This window comes from Cydia strobilella, chromosome Z (genome assembly GCF_947568885.1).
Source record: "Cydia strobilella chromosome Z, ilCydStro3.1, whole genome shotgun sequence".
Lineage (NCBI taxonomy): Eukaryota > Metazoa > Arthropoda > Insecta > Lepidoptera > Tortricidae > Cydia > Cydia strobilella.
This window is the reverse complement of record NC_086068.1, coordinates 33,709,197-33,727,640: the sequence shown is the minus strand read 5'-3', so window position 1 is coordinate 33,727,640 and position 18,444 is coordinate 33,709,197. Positions and strand designations below refer to the sequence as shown.

General features: G+C 37.9%; 1 protein-coding gene across 1 annotated transcript in view; it reads left to right on the top strand.

The window, feature by feature from the left end:
• LOC134753909 (organic cation transporter protein-like) overlaps positions 1-18,444 on the top strand; it is a 54,305-nt gene that overhangs the window by 12,357 nt on the left and 23,504 nt on the right. Inside the window, exons 2-3 of the mRNA XM_063689874.1 lie at positions 9,008-9,240; positions 10,119-10,305. Of these exons, the coding sequence (XP_063545944.1) occupies positions 9,008-9,240; positions 10,119-10,305 (420 nt within the window). The remainder of the gene's footprint in view (positions 1-9,007; positions 9,241-10,118; positions 10,306-18,444) is intronic.

Below are 18,444 nucleotides of genomic sequence, written 5' to 3'. Positions count from 1 at the left end.
GAGAATTTTTTTGTTGACAATGTTGACATTTCTGACGTTGCGTTTTGAAATTGCATCGACAACTTGTGCGTTCAGAATTATATTCAACATCATTAAACAAGTGCGAGTCGGACTCGCGCACCCAGGGGTTCTGTACTTTTTAGTATTTGTTGTTATAGCGGCAACAGAAATACATCATAAAAAAAAACAAATGTTTCTTATGGAATTTAAGGTTTATGACTTAAAATCATTAAATAAAGCTAAAAGTGGTATCTTTCAATTAATTCTCCAACAACTTATTTAATGATAATTAATATCGAACGAACCATTATTATGAGCGTTTTACATTTTGTTATCTGTCAAAAGCTACTTACACGCTCTATCCAAGGTCAAATTACTTTCCCCACTAGTGGATAAAATGCGTTTTTCCCCGCTTGTTTTAAAGGATAAAAGACGGCTTTCAGAGCTAGTGTGGGGAAAATAATTTATTACCTAACTTATGTAATATCTAATTACATACGGTTACAATATTAGATACAATGTCGTATTTTAAATACCTATTAAAGAGTGATGATGAGTGGTGATGTTATTAAAGAGTGGTGCGAACAATGCACTTTTATATAAAATAACCATATTGTAACCAAGCTTAATTTACTAAGTATAGGTAGTATTTATAGGTAGATAGTATTTGAAACCAAGTTCAGTTTACGTGTATATTAGCTGTTCATTAATTACCAGCATAACATCTTGTAAAATTACCAATTTCACACCTCACAGCATGCTTCGTATTGGAAATGGTTAAAGCAGGGCGAGTGCTTCTACGAGGATGGTCACAGTGTTCCGTAGGTGGGGTGGACCGGATTGTGAGTAGGCTAGGAGCTGGTATCGAACGCGGGTGTTTCACCTCGCCGCCGCCGGGCCGGCTATGGGTAATTGCGTGGAGCAACTTGCACATGCGATGGCTTGACCCGGAGTTAAGGTCACACCAAATACTTAGCATAAATGGTTTGTGGTTCATGCCTAACATTAACAATGAGTTCGTTAACAAAATTCCATTCGACAGAGCAGCAGATAGAAAATGGTTAATTGTTTTACAATGAGGCAAAGTTGTTGTTTAACCGCTCGTGCTAATATTGACACCCGAGCAAGCGGGAGCTTACAAAACTGAACCACGAGCGTAAATAATATTATTTCATTCAAATTACGAACATCTCTGAAAAACAAAGTTTGATTTGACCTCTATTCTAATATCAGTCAAGATGACGTTTTATTCAAAATGAAATGTCAATTCCATACAATTTTGACAAATCTCGCTTGTTAGTTGGTATCATATTGGTATCGAACGATATGGCAATCGACCCCCACTCTAGTTTGTCTCTGAATTAAAAAAAAACTACGGATGCATGACATGTGTAAAAAAGGTTTTCCTTCACTAGCTCGGAAAGCCGTCTTTTATCCTTTAAAACAAGCGGGTAAAAATGCATGCATCTTATTAGTGGGGAAAGTAATTTGACCTTCGTTGGATTGTGTTTAAGTAGCTGTTGACAGATAACAACGTAAAACGCTCATAATAATGGTTTGTTCGATATTAATTGTCATAAAAAAAGGTTTGAGAATTTAATAAAAAATACCAAAAGAAACATTGCTTTTTTTTCTAATGATGTTGAATATAATTCTGAACGCACAAGTTGAGTCGATGCAATTTCAAAACGCATCGTCAGAAATGTCAACATTGTCAACTTCAAACATTTTACTTAAAAAAAATTCTCACCGACTCCGACACGTAAAAATACACAACTTCCAGTTTTCTGTTAAACTATCGTAAAAAAATTAGTGATTCCAGTGATGAAGATGATCTAACGCCTGTGGATGTTGCACTTTCCTCGCTATAGTGAGGCGAAAAGCTACGCCCAGAATTCTATTTTAGAACCTTTCGCTGGCTCGTGTTTCAATTCCATACTCGCGGGTAAAATACAGCTTTGCACCCTTGTATAACAAATAACTATTCTTTGCCGCCATTAGACGTGCAGTTTATCTTTTTGTATGTATAATCGACACGGCGAATGATGATTCCTATGACAGTTCATTTTGTATGGAGTAACTGTCAATGTCAAATGTTTTTGGACTGTTTTTGGTATTTTAGCACATTTTTTAGGGTTCCGTACCTCAAAAGGAAAAAACGGAACCCTTATAGGATCACTCGTGCGTCTGTCTGTCTGTTCGTCTGTCACAGCCTATTTTGTTTGTGACCCCTGTAAGTTTGCGACCCAAAGACGAACATATGACGTAAACAAATTAATTTTAAACATGCGGGCCACTTTTGGGGGGTAAATGAGAAAATTAAAAAAACTATATTTTCAAACTATACCGTGTTACATATCAAATGAAAGAGCTCATTGTGAGAATCTCAAATATATATTTTTTACAATTTTAGGATAAACAATTTAGAAGTTATATAAGAAAATAGGCAAAAAATGTCCATTCCCCCCTTTATCTCCGAAACTACTGCGTCTAAAATTTTGAAAAAATTACACAAAATTGATCTTTATCTATAGATTACAGGAAAACCTATTAGATATTGCAGTCAAGCGTGAGTCGGACTTAAATACTTAGTTTTTGATCCGACCCTTACGGGTTTTTTCAAGACATTTCACTCACGTTTCACATAAAATAGTACATTTCGATGCTAGTGCGGAAAATATGTCATTACTTCACGAGTACCGAGATATCTCGGGACGAGTGAAGAATGACATTTCTGCACGTGTATCGAACGACGTTTTTTAATACAGTTGCGAAAAAATAAGAAAAGCAACAAGTAAGGAATGGAATTCGAAACTTTTATATTATTATTTCTGTGATATCATTGACATTATGAAAAGGTGTTTTTCTAGCTTTTATTCGACTAGACTAGATTTTTATTGAACCCATTTCAATGAAAGTGTTTTTTTCAAATGCATGTTCTATAGGACAGAAACAATTGTAAATATTAAAACATTGTACTATTATTACCTAAATATAGTTATTTACGATTATTTGTGTATCGTATATTTATAAAAACAATATTGAATGTTGCCTTTGGAAACTTAAAACATTCTTGCAGTAAGAAAATACGCCTCTTCTTTGACAGACGTTCCGTTCCATTCAGACAACTTATTAAGAACGGTTTTTCAAGATTAAAAAATAAACGTGTTATAATACTTATAATGATGACGAGGTAAGTAATAAAATATGAAATATGCATATTTTTCGTATTCTTACATTAATAGTAGGTTTTTATGTTGATTACGACGTTTAAACGAAACTAATATTAACACTCATCAATAAGTAGTCATGAATTGGAACAAGTAAAAATTAAAAAAAAAATGGAAAAGTAAAAAGCACTAGTTCGCGAAAACCAACTTTCCGCACGCTAAACAGCCACGAAAAGTAGCACTTTTTGAGCAACTGTATTAAAAAATACATTGTTTAAATTGTGTAATGTACGGTACCCTTGTTTATTTGTAACAGTTAAGTAATAAAAAGACGGTAAAAATCTATTTCTTAAATTATGTTTAAATAAAGTCTATCCAAAAGCTAATTGGCGGATAATTTGATTTGTTGTTTTTAAAGTAACTAGCAAAAGTTTCGTGTTAAATGTGCGATATAGTATTGTTCTACAATCGTGATATAATAGAGCTTTTCAGTAGAGTACCGTGTTTAAGCAACGAAGCTTGCTGAGTACGGTACGAGATTGAAAAGCCTGATTATATCACTATTGTATACTTTTTCTACGAGACAAAACAATAATACTTTCAACTAATAGAATCATACCACCAAACCAAACCAAAACCAAAAGTATACAACTAAGATACGCGAGCTGCCGCGGCCCGCGATACCTTCATACTCGTACGCGCCCCGGCCGCCGGGCCCGGCGCCCCCGGCGGGTTGGTCAACGACACTTCCTCGTAACTCATGAGGAACTGGTACCTGCTCCTTGCTAAATTCAATTTTAAGACAGTTCTTTTCTCGACTTTGGCCACCGTAGCCTATGGAGACTAACATGCAACGCTAAGTGGTTTTCGTAGGGTATGGATGTTGCTATATGAAGGGTGTCACATGCGCGTTTCTGACTTATGAAGCAATTGTTTCTACTACAACATAAAATAAAATATTTTTGTTGGCCAACCAATCACAAATCGGATGCGACGCAGCAGCGTGTTTAAGTAGGCTAATTTGCATTGAATCGAGTTTTTATCGAAATGTATGAAGTTCTATTTTCAAAATTGTTATAATTGACTAAACCGAATCGATAAAATATATGGAAAAAAGTTGAAAAGAGTAAGTTTGTAGTGTTGCATGTGAAGTTGTAATACACAGATTATACTCGATGAGTAGAAAAAAGATATTTCGGAGACGCCACCTCATATCCGCGAATTCCGCACAGAGAACAACTAGGTATGCCCCAACGTAGGCTGTAATATGAGGTTAGTGAATATATTATAGAATAGAAAGTTTATAATATATGTGTCGATAAAGCAGTGTATGTATATCTAACTGTATATAATTAGGCATTAAAACACTCGTGTGATTCTATTATGAAACTCACTTCGTTCGTTTCATAAACCCACAGTCGAGTTTTAATGCCTTTCATTATGCAGCAGTCACATAAACTACTATTATTTTACAGTTCTGTCGCCATGCATGATGTAAATCATGGATACATAATTGCAGCTTTCTAGCACTAACGATCACGGATCAAAGTCGCGGACGGACGGACAGACGGACATGGCGAAACTATAAAGGTTCCTAGTTCACTACGGACCCTAAAAATGGGTACTTACGTAAAACAAAATAGATAATAATGTACCTATAGATAATAAAAACGGTCAGATAAGAGGAAAGATATATCTTGGATAATTGGTTATCAATATCGTCAGTAGGTATATATTACCCATATGGGTCGGACGCGCTTAGCATAGATCAAAAAATACTTTTGATGAAATGAGTTTTAATGAATCCAACGGTGCCAATAGAAAGGTTAGTTATAGAGTAGCGATTTATAAAGCTAGTGTTTAGCCAAACCAAAACTGTTATACGTGTAAATTCAATACGGGCGAATATTTAATCGTTGGTAAGCATAGGACACATGCTTAAAAATACATACAAGGAAAATTTTAACCATACAAAATAATTCGGCCCGCAATGTAATACAACACACAAGTTACGGGATGCGAGATTTTTAAAGTAACTGTCAACGCTTGTTGGCAGTTACTAAAAAAACTTGTAAATATCTCGTCATGTATAGTCTATATATATATATTACGCGAGGCCGATTTTTGTTCATCCCATCAGATCTACAGTTATGGTTCGATTTTAATAAATTATATGTCATTAGATTCGTCTCATGCTACAGATTTGCAATAAGCTCTTAGTTTTTTGATTTTTTCCCGAAAAAGTACTAAAAAGTTAATTTGAAAAAAATGTACCGTGACCTTTGTTCTGACTTGAGATTGAATTGAACTCAAACCTATATCCAATGTATGTAAGGTATCCAATCCAATCAAATATTTGTTTTGAGACTGTAACATGCATACACCACACTAAAAAATATATTAAAACACCATAAAATTTTATTATTGTGTTTGACAACATGTCAGACATGTGTCATCCACATCGTACTCATCAAAATGACACATGTTTATTTTATTGTTGCTTTGGCACATAGAAGGTAGGATCCTATAGAAGTGGCGTACCGCGTGCGCCCGTGAGGGACAGAATTTGTAGCCTACCAGGCCACCATAAACCATAGAAATCGGTGGGGAAGAGCATCTATATTTACTTCAAAAAGCACGTACGGCGAGGTTTGTTCTTATGAGGATGTTAAATGAAATGTCGGATCTTTAAGGTAAACGGTCAGCCAATGGGGTTGGCAACTGTCAAAGGTTTGCAGAGATGGCGCCATCATAGCTTGCCTCTTTTTCTATAAGATAATTTGGCTTAAAGGGCTGGCATCCAGGGCATTAAAAAAACAAAAATTTGACACAATTCTAGGGATTGACAGGGCAAGCTATGCTGGCGCCCTCTGTTAATTATTTCGACCGGCCAACCCCATTTTCCGCATCGTTCCGCGCCCTAGGTGCAGTGCGGCGTATGTGCGATCGTGTGTAAAAGCCGTAACAGACTACCGCACCGCACCGCGATCTTGGTGCGCCACTCCCATAAGTGAGAGCGAGAAAGAGAATATCTCGAAAAGCCGTATTGGTGCGGTCAAAATATCTCTTTCTCGCTCTAACTTATAGCTGTGTCCTTAACGTATGTACAGTGACAACCTTGCACACTATCGATATGTGCGCCGCACCGCACCAAGGCTGCGGTGAGGTGTGGTAGTCTCTAACGGCTTTTACGATAGTCTGTTAAATACGGCTATAATATTTCTTTCTCGCGCTAACTTATAGCTGCGTCCTTAACGTACGTACGGTGACCACCTTGCGCACTATCGATACGTGCGCCGCATCATCGATCATATGTTAAATACGGCTATAAAGCGGCTAACACATTACCGCACCGCACCAAGGTCATTGTGTGACGCACCCATAAGTAAGAGCGAGAAAGCAATATCTCTTTCTCGCTCTTACTTATAGGTGCATCGCACAATGACCAGTGCGGGGCGGTAATGTGTTAGGCGCTTAAGGTGGGCTGCCGTACGCCGAGAGCGAGAAAGAGATATTTTGACGATACCAAGGTCGCGGTCCAGTCGTTGTACATATTTTCAAAAAAGTAAATTTAAAAAAACTAAATTAGGTTCAAGGGCCTGACACTCTTTGATAGAGAAAGATAGTCTTATTGCGATTCCTATAAGAGGAAAGAGAAAATAGTGCCATGCTTTATCTTTATCACCGACCGGGCATTTTTTCATGGTCGGGTTTGCTATGATGGCATAACCCGACCATGATAAAATGCCGAATGAAATGGAGGCGATGGCGAAATACCGAAATTTATAAGTGAAAGAGAAAAAACCGGCCAAGTGCGAGTCGGACTCGCCCACCGAGGGTTCCGTATTTTTTAGTATTTGTTGTTATAGCGGCAACATAAATACATCATGTGTGAAAATTCAACTGTCTAGCTATCACGGTCCGTGAGATACAGCCTGGTAAAAGACAGACGGACAGCGGAGTCTTAGTAATAGGGTCCCGTTATTACCCTTTGGGTACGGAACCCTAAAAAGGATTATGCTGCCATACATGAAACTGTCAATACATGAATATGTCTTTCTCTTACCCCTGGTCGCTTGGTTACAAATCTATAACTACGTGTATATACTATGTCTATTATTAGGTCAGAGGGTCTACCGCGAAAACCGAAATTCGCAAATTGCGGGGATCTTTCTCTTTTACTCCAATGAAGGCGTAATTAGAGTGACAGAGAAAGATGCCCGCAATTTGAACTTCGATTTTCGCGGTATAGCCCAGACACGGAATGTCACGGAATGTTTGTAAAATGTTTGTAAACTTCAGTCTCATGAATAATAGGAAAAAGAGAATTAAATATGAATTATACTCTAGCCCTATGAAATTTTAGGCATGAGAGCCAAATGACAAGAAGGCATCCTATCCACGAAATCTTGATTTACCGTATCATATCGCGGTCGCGTATCATGATTTTTAGTTTAGAAAGATGCGAAAAGATAGACAATAATTATATATTTTTTGCATCAAAACTAACGATCACAAAACATGCTGGTAGGTGCTACGCGACCGAAATATAATACGCTAAAATTATACAAACGTGTGGCCATTTCATAAGAAAATAGCTTTTGCCCGCGACTTCGTCTGCGTGGAATAAGTAATTTGGGTATCTGCTTTTTAATCCATCCTTTATTCACCCCCAAATTGGTCCACACTATACATTTCGACCCCATTTTTTACACCCTTAAGGGATGATTTCGGGGATAAAAGTTATTTTATATCATTTCCCACAGCTCAAACCATCCCCATACCAAGTTTCATCTAAATCGGTTGAGCGGTTATTGATTCCCCATACAAATTTCCACCCCCCTTTTCACCCCCTTGAGGGGTGACTTCTGGGATAAAATGTATCCTATGTCCTTCCCCGGGACTCAAACTATCTGTATACTAAATTTCAACTAAATCGGTTTAGCGGTTTAAGAGTGAAGAGGTAACACACAGACAGACAGACAGACTTTCGCATTTATAATATTAGTATGGATAATTAAATAATTATGTATAAGATTTCATATTCTGTATTCTGTGGGTATAGTCAGCATCAAATAGATAGTGACAGCCAGTGATTCATCTGAAGACGTCACATTTCCTGATTTCATTAAGCGTTCAGTCTTAGGCTTCCTGTCCACAGGAGCGGAGCGAGGTGGCGAAGCGATGAGCGAGGAAAAAGCTCCGCTCTGAAATTTTAATGAAATTCTATTGCTGGATTTTTTTCCCGCTTACCGCTCCGCTCCAGTGGACAGCCAACCTAACTTTTAGAACCATACTCTAGCGGCGTTTTGACGCCGCAACTGGTCTCTAGTTATATCTATATTTGGTTATAGTTATCTTTAAAAGTTAGACGTAAACCATGAAAGAGAGACAATCTCACAGGGCCAAATTAGATTAGATCCACACTTGCTATCGGGCCCGAGCAAGAGTCGATGTAGTTAAGATGACGTCACAATCTTTGTGACGTCATCTTAACTATGCAATCGCTTTTATTTTAGCTACCGTCGGCGGTAACGAAATATCGCAGACGATAGGTATCATCAACGATAAACGATAATATAAAAGCGACTGCATACATTTAGGTCGATTTATCGTGACGATAAATCGTGTCGTTGCCGTGGTGGACCATGATAAAGTAACACCAGGGGGGGAGGGGTTAGCCAAATGTTACTAGGTGTGACAAGAAGGGAGGGAGGGGGTCAAAACATCTTTAAATTCGTGTGATGTAATTAATGGATGACCCCTTATCGTAGCTGTAGGTACCCACCTAGTCAATAACCTGAAGGTCAACATTAAGGTTTCTTATATTTTTTAAGGAAACAAAGGAAGAATTAAACAAAAAGTCAACGAACACCGATCATGATGTTTTGGAGACAATGCTTACATACATCGGTGAGATCGGGCGCTACCAGAAATTCCTGTTCTGCGCCATGCTGCCCTTCGGACTGTTCTTCGCTTACGTGTACTTCGTGCAGATGTTCATCGCCGCCACTCCGCAGCGCTACTGGTGCCATGTACCAGAGCTCGCGCACTTGGATTTAGACCTGAGGTTGGTATTGGTACTGACTTCCTCGATTTTACATGCATGACTAAAGTTAGTACAGATGTAGTCAATAATCCCTTCCCATCGTATATTCTCTTACAAAAAGTACTCAAGACTGACTGAAGTAGCATGACAAATACCTACGAACGTTTTGTATTGGTTTGTATTTCGTATAGTATACATAGTATAGTATAGTAGGTATTACTTACGAGCAAGCGAAACATTCCAAAATTGAACCACCGATCTGTTTAAGCTTACATGGGCTACATGTTATGTTATTTTAAGTAGGTACCTATATATGTAACTTATTTACTTTTGAGTGGCATTAACGTGAGACACTTCATTCGGTTCTTGTCTGTTTGTCTGGTTTAATTTCTTGTCTTTCAATTACTTATAATTATATGTATAAAAATTCAAGTCTTGGAGTCCCTTTACATTTCTAAGGATAATTTGATGATCGTTTTTAGGGTTCCGTACCTGAAAATGAAAAAAAAAACGGAACCGTTATAGGATCACTTGTGCGTCTGTCTGTCCGTCTGCCACTGCCTATTTTCTCCAAAACTACTGGACCAATTAAGTTGAAATTTGGTACACATATGTAAGTTTTAATCCAATGATAACGTAAACAAATGCATTTTAAACATGGGGCCACTTTTGGGGGGGTAAATGAGAAAATTAAAAAATAAAGTTTTTCAAACTATATTGTGTTACTATCAAATGAAAGAGCTTATTGTGAGAATCAAAAATTTTATTTAATAATTTTAGGATAAACAGTTTTGAAGTGATTCAAGAAAATAGGCAAAAAATGACCATGTCCCCCCTTTATCTCCGAAACGACTGGGTTAAAAAATACCTACGTAAATAGTTTTAGGGGCATGTTGTAGACGGAATCTTTCGGCACCTGGAGCCATCGCGGGCGGGGATTGGGAGCGCTGTTCCACGTTCCAAACCAACTGGAGCCTGGTGCTGGAGACCATGGCGCCGCCCGGCAACGACACGCCCACCGCGCCGTGCCACCATGCCTACGATTTCGATCTTACTGACATTCCTTATCACACGGTAGTAAGCGAGGTAAGTAGGTTACCTTACCAATTACCTGGATTTTTTTTTCCCAGTAGGTAGTTACCACCAAAATTTTGTTAAAGATCCTGTACCACATCAATACTAATTAAAACAGTACGGTATACGGGAAATAGTTATTTGTACAACAAGAAAGCAAAGTTTGATATATCTTCGAGTGCTTATTTTGAGTCCTGTGCAAGCGAAAGATTCTATAATAATTTAGAATCTTGAGCGTAGTAAGGTACTCAAAAGCGCACGAGATGTAAATAACTTTGATCTCGTGTTGTACATACCAATTTTCACCTCAGCAGTGAGAACATATTAGAAGGAAAAATAAAACCTCAAAAATGTAATCCTTCTTCATCACTTATTCACTCATGTTTTCTTAAGGTATTCTAATAATTAAGTTTAATTACCGCAATTAAACACAAACACAAAACAAAAGAAATTTCAGTGAAATCATATGGAAATAACGAACGTCAATTGACAGTTCAATCGACAACTTTTTTGTAAAAAAATAAACTGTTAGATACGGTCCGAATTGCGGATACTATTTGCCAACTATTAAAACTAGAAAAACGCGGCAAATTTAAAAAAATGTAGGCCCAAAGGGTTATCGTCCCATAGAAAATTTGAATTTCGTGCCTTTTTCTACTGACAAGATTTGCTTGACCAACTATATCTGGGGGCACGGGAGTGCCCCCGCCAAGTTGAGCAAAACAAAGAGGCACGGCCGTACCATCCTTTTCTCGAAGCCACTTAGGCCATTTTCAACAAACTGTAATTTTGTGATAGCTAAAGCTAGAACCCTGAATTTTCAGTGACGTATAGAACATAACATGATTTAGATATATTCTCAATAACATGTAATTTTAACATGTAGTTTAAGAATTATTGCATGTCAAAGTTCCTTAGTTTTGTCACTGACACACTCACGTTCATCATAATTCTAAGGTACTTCTGGCAGACCCACAAGCTCCAAATTTAAAACTTAATTAGTTTTTAGCGTATTAAGCCAATAAAAACTTAAAAATACTGCAATATCAGTCAAGTTTTAAAGATTTAATAACTGCACTAGTAAGTTTGTAATCCTATATAAATATATGCGATAACAAAGTTACGTTTGTTCCTACAATTAATAGGTTAAGTATAGGTCCACTACGTTGTACGATGTGAGTATGAATGAAGATGTGTATAATTATGATATGTGTATACATAGTATGAGTATGGCATGGGTACACTAAAAGAAGGACTGCCTACAAAAAGAGATGAGATCCCACCAAAAACATTACATGTAAAAAGATGCAAGTCTCGCAACGCAGTTCTTCTACTACAAAAAAGTTTTGAGATGTAATGTGAAACCAAGTCAGTTATTTTAGTCAGTGCCAGGGGGTGTTAAAACAGTAAGACTATTAGATACCTTTATTTTTTTTAATACATATAATGACTTGGCAATCGCACACAATGCTTTACTTGTACTCGTATGTGTATTGCTCAAACTGCATGTCATTAAGGCTAGCGCTATGTTCAATTAGGATTATTGACCGAAGCGTAGCGAAGGTCTACGCTTTGATTCGGGCATTTTGCTTTTGTTTTGTATGTCCGGATGTTCTCCTCTACAGGTCGCAATTCTCAACCGATTCTCGTGAAATTTTGTGACCAAATTCTATGTAATATTGTCTTCGGTTACCGCGATAGTTACTCATGAAATAAAACTATGAAAACGGATTATATCGCGTATATTGAATTTATAATTCATCCCGACGTTTCGAACTCTTTACAGCGTTCGTGGTCAACGGGTGACTGAGGAAAAATTACAAAATGCAAAAATATATAATAAAAATAAAAAATAAAAATAATATATATAATAAAATATATAATAAATATTTTTGCATTTTGTAATTTTTCCTCAGTCACCCGTTGACCACGAACGCTGTAAAGAGTTCGAAACGTCGGGATGAATTATAAATTCAATATACGCGATATAATCCGTTTTCATAGTTTTATACCAAATTCTATGGTTAAATAGATTTTTTTTTTGTCGATCCGGTTTTTGTAAATTTTTCAAAATGGCGGAGTTGTGATAGCTCGCGCCTAAACAAATAGTCGTATCGATATCATAACAATATTTTCTTTTTGAGATATGTTTACAGATTAAATGTCGAAAAATGCAGAAACTTTGTATTGCTGGTTTTGGCGGTATTTAGATATTTAGTTTTTACTCGAGAATGAGTAGCTGAATTTCGTCAGCTTAGGTAAGCACTATCCTGGCGTGTTTTGCCTTTTTTCGTTTGCACCGGGTTGTCCCTGGTTCGATCCCCAGTAATTGTATGCTGCTACATAACTTTTTGTATTTTACACTTAAAATTCGTATTGTTTTTTTTATATGTTTTTATTTTTCTATTTTGAAATTGATTGATCAAGTGCGGGCTAAGCGTATTCGTTTCATTTTTACAAGCTTTTATTTAACTAGCCCTAAAAACATGTTTTTTTTGTTATTTTAATTTTCTAGTGTTCTAAACGGCGGAGCCATAAGTTTAGTTAGCCATTACGTGCTGCTGACATAGATGGCGCTGATTTTGCGCTAGAAACGACGCATTCGGAGCTAAAATTACCCCTATTTGAAGAGTTTATTTATTAATTACTCATCAGTCCATTAACCGATTTTGATACAATTGAGTTCATTTGATAGATCTTTTTCAATTTTAATGAAATATTATAAAAATAGAATACGCGGTCTTATAAAAAGCTGGAAAAAACTTAAAATGTGGCATTTTTACAGAAATTTACGAACCTTTGTTTTTTTCACGAAAATTTGTTTGAGGCCAGCTCCCTGTGCGAAAATTAAGGCATAAAACGCTCAAATGCGCCTATACCTACAGGCTTTACAATATAGGGTCGGGTAAAGCCGATATTAAAGCGCACGAAACGCGCTTTTTATACATGGCTCCTTTTAAAATTGTAAAGAGTACATAGAGGGGGCCTGCGGCGCCCTTTAATACACTGTAAGGTCGGGCTTAGCCCGACATTCAAGCGTGCGAAGCGCGCTCTTACACACAGGCTTTACACTGTAGGGTCGGGCGAATAGGCTTTTTGACTAATTTTTGAAAATGGTTTTAATTGATTGTTTATGACTTAATAATTACACTACATTGATATTTCCGTGAAATTTCCTGTATTAAATATAAAAAAACAATGTTAAAGTTTATTTATTTTGAACGCGCCTTAAACGCTGTTTTTGCAAAGAGGCTAATCACGTGACACGTGTGACGTCACACGCGAGTAAACTCAGTCAATGACCTTAGTAAATCTTATCGTTTATGTGCATTGAATTGATTATTTCACTGTAAAATGGTATATAAATGGTGTATAGTGCCGCAATGTTCAAGTACGACTATAAAAAATCCAGATAAATTGTTTGTTTCCGTTCCAAAGAATCCCAAAAAAAATGTGGTTAAAACTAGCGCGAAGAGACCCAAAGAGCATTTTAGCGCATACAAATGTTTTTATGTGTGAAGACCACTTCGATGTAAGTAATATTTAACTGTAAATAAATATGGTAGTTAAAGCAGCGGATTTTGTTGTATTTAACGAAACACGATCTAGGTATTTAATGTTAATACATTGGTTGGTACAGGTTATGTAGTAATCTACATAACCTCATAACATAGCTCTTTCAGCATTTACCTACTAATGCTTAACTTAGTAGCTTAACTTAGTAGCATACTTTTTCTTTCAAACTAAAGTGCAGTATGGAGATACTATTCTCGTCATCGTATTCTATATATATATCGTCGTCGTATTCGTATCATCGAAATCGAAATGTTCGTAAATAAACAATTTCTACGTATACTCACACAGCTGTTTTGACATTTCTAAGTTCCGCAGCATAGTAATCCGGATTATGTTTAAAGAAAAGTGCAACCATTAATGCGTCTAGGTCTGGTAGGTTGCCCCTACCAGCTTTCACATATTTCGGCTCCATTTTGAGATTCTTATGAATATTGTGCTACTAGATATACGGATAAATCAGAATATATCAGAAAACTGTGGAACCATAACTAAAATTAACTAAATACAAATAAAACAGTTAAAACACTCAAGACAATCAAGAATGTTTACCCGCGTGTGACGTCATCCGAGCGTTGACCAATCACAGAGCGTTCACGTCCCTGATGAAATTTCAAAAAATATAAAATTTTCTTTCGTTTATATTCCAAAAACTAAACATAATTTACATTCAAATATAGTGAAATATACTTTATTAGATTATTATCTTTTAGGATGACAGCAATTCGTTATATATTTTTATTGTTGTCAAATACCCTATTCAAGCGCACTCGCTTTCACATACAGGCTTTACACTGTCGGGCGAAGTCCGACATTCAACGCCTTACACAAAGGGCACCTGCGGCGCCTTTTACACTGCAAATATTACGTACAGGGCCGCCTGCGGCGCCTTATTCTCTTACCTACAAACTTTTTACTGTAGGGTAGGGCAAAGCCCAACATTCAAGTCTTACATACAAGGCGCCTGCTTTACGCTTACGCTTTATGAGGTCCCTATGCGGTCTTCGCAATAATTTTCACGCCACGTTTCACATCAACCACTGCGGCTGTATCTCTGATACAGCCTATCACCATGTTTTTTTGATGCCAGTCGATCCCATTTCTATCCACGATCAAAAGCTTGTATGGTACCAATAATACTTCCGCCTAGAAAAGCCACAAATCGAGGAAAACTTTTCCCATACAGTTTGTATGAAAATGAAAACTTTTATTTTTCACATGCTATTTTTTATGCCAATCGATTCCATTCCTATCCAAGATACAATTATTTTTAAAGCGAAATTTACAAACCTAGAATATATTATGCTGAAGCGATCAACATCAAAATCAAAGTGATTTGTTAAGATTTAGTTAGTGGAAACCGTTTTCTCCCGAAATGGAAATTGTGTGAAAAAAGTACCTATTGTCTCTAGCTATTCTACCCTCTTAAACTTAACAGGACTGATTGGCGAGATAGATAAATGTGAATAAAATTTCACGTTTTTTCCATATAGTAAACTAGCTTTTGCCCGCGACCTCGTCTGCGTGGTCTTAGTAACCGCAGCTAGAGTAAGAATAGCGCCTGGAAAAATTCTCATAGCAATCTAAATTTAAGCATATTATGCACACAAATTAGCAGGCACTTCGTTAATTATCTCAATTCCACCCCGCTTTTTACTTTTTTAAGGGATGATTTTCGGGATAAAAACTATCATATGTCCTTCTCAGGGACTCAACCTATCTCTATGCCAAATTTCATCTAAATCGGTTCAGGATGGTATGGTAGTACGGATATGGGTGAAAACTTTTATTACCTACTCAAAAATGTGATTCGCACGCCAACAGCACTAAGCAATCTTTTTTTTTTGTTGTTAACGGAGTGGGCGAGTGCTGTTACGCACCGTCCCCCCGGCCGCGAGAAAGCCATTGATGGGGGGGTGTGTGGGACTCGCCGCTCCTGTCCCCTCTCAACTGGCGAGAGGGGAGGGAGAACCTGGCCCTGCCCACTAAACCCTCTCCGGCGTTTCGTATCCTCTCTGCCGTTTGTGAGGGCACCATGGGATCGATTACACTCTACCATGGCGGCGCTCCCCGGCAGCCCCGGGTTGGCGCCAGGACACCCGCACAATGGGGGGGGATCAGAAACGCTGGATCCCCCCCCCCCCCCCCCGACGACGTATGTGGAGCCGTGCAATGCGGGTCTCGCACCCACTGGCCCCACTAGGGGTCGAGGCGAACATACGCTCTTCGCCCTCGACCCCGCCGCCTGCGTCGGTGAGGCCGCGCGTCTGGATCTGCTTCGCGCCCCCTCTCCGCCTCCTCCTTCTGCAACATGACTTGTTCGCAGAAGGAGGCCACCGCTTCCCAATTCCTATAGCTGCTCAGCATCGCCGCTATGATATGCTGTGCAGCGACAGGTCTACCACCCCTGTTGCCGCCCTGAGGGCAGCTCTTTCCACGGCCCAGCGATTGCACTCTTCCAGAGTGTGCTGGGCCGTGTCGTCAGCACTAAGCAATCTAAGCATAGAAGCGTTTTTGTAGTTATCGGTAGAAGAATTCGCGACACTGAATTGATAATAAGAATAACATATTTACGCTTAAAATAACTCGAAAGAGAACGTTAAAATTATTTAAAAAAATTGGCACCGTCGGGGTTTGAACCAAGTAGGTATAATATAATAATAATATATAATCTCAGCTACTATCTGTTCTTTTTTTTTTCAAAACAGAGATTACGGATGCCACGAGCACATTAATGAACACGAAACTACACAAAAATTAATGTCTGAAAATATCAGTTAGTTAAAAGTACTTAAAAGTGCCTTGTCAAAGTTTCAATCGTTGCTCAAACAAGAATTTAAATTTAATTTCTGATCTTTTTTAACAATATACATTCCATCCGCTGCGCCCTCTAGGTTACTTTACTGTAACATTACGAATCTACTGACATTTGTGTTTAAGTACGTATGTGTATGTGAATGCAAGATATTACTATATTTTGCAGTCTTTACACAATTTTGATGAAGTGTGACATCTCTACTGTTGAGTGTAAATATATTTCGATTTAGACGTCATAAAATATTTTTGTTGCATATGCGTAAATACCAACACGTCTTAGAAAATGTTTGAGTTTTGGAAACGATGGTGATAATTCGCAAATTGTGCACAATCACGCCATCTTTTGGTGGTTAGTCGTCGGCAGGACAGCCCTAGACACATCCATATTAAGCTATGCTCGCGAGGTCTACAGCTCACAGAGCCAACTAGTTTTAGGACAAACAGTTTAGAAGTTATTCAAGAAAATAGGCAGAAAATGACCATTCCCCCCCCCCCCCTTATCTCCGAAACTGCAGGGTCTACAATTTTGAAAAAAAAATACACAAGAAAAAAAAACCGACTTTAATGGGGGCCGCTGAAAGTTAGTTTACTTCTTGTTGATGGTGCACTCTTAGATTCCAGACAATGAAATGAAAAAAAAAGACAGCATCTTTTGCCTAATTATGTAGAAAAGGAGGTAAAACCACACACTTTTCTAGTAGCATTTCGTTTTTGTAAGGGTCGCAGTTCTAACCTAACCTAACCTACTTTTCTGATAGCATTTCGTTTCTGTAAGGGTCACAGCTCTAACCTAACCTAACCTACTTTTCTGATAGCAGTTCTGTTCTGTGAGAATCGCAGTTCAAAACCCACCCACCCACCTAACCCACTTTTCTAGTAGCATTTCCGGGTCCGGGTCTGGGTCCGGATCCGAGTCCGGGTCCGGGTCCGAGTTGGGGTCCATGTCCAGACCCGGGTCCGGGTCCGAGTCCGGGTTCAAGTTTGGGTCTGGGTCCATAAGGAAGAGAATCGCCAAACGTGAACTATGTGTCATTGAAGAGTTCCATTCTGATCATCATCAGCAGTTCCACTTCATCAAATGTCACTTTTTTAAATGTAAATGCTGGATTTGTTGATGAAAATACAAAAATCACTATATGTATGCCTTTCACATTTGAGGAGTTCCCTCGGTTCCTCGTGGGTCTCATCATCAGAACTCGAGCTTGACAAAAATATGTCTTAAAAACTTAAGTTGCTTAACAAACATAAAGAAGAGGACAAATCGCCAAACCTAAACTATGCGTCATTAAAGAGTTCCATTCTGATCATCATCAGCAGTTCCACTTCATCAAATGTCACTTTTTAAAATGGAAATGCTGGATTTGTTGATAAAAATACAAAAATCACTATATGTATGCCTTTCACATTTGAGGAGTTCCCGCGATTCCTCATGGATCCCATCATCAGAACTCGAGCTTGACAAAAATGGTTCTTGAAAACATAACTTGCTTAACAAACATAACGAAGAGGACAATTCGCCAAACGTGAACTATGCGTCATTGAAGAGTTCCGTTCTGATCATCATCAGCAGTTCCACTTCATCAAATGTCACTTTTTTAAATGTAAGTGCTTGATTTGTTGATGAAAATACTAAAATCATTATATGTATGCCTTTAACATTTGAGGAGTTCCCTCGATTCCTCATAGATCCCATCATCAGAACTGCTTTTTGACAAAAACGGGATCAATCTGTATGTATATACTTACAATCAAATAAAGAAT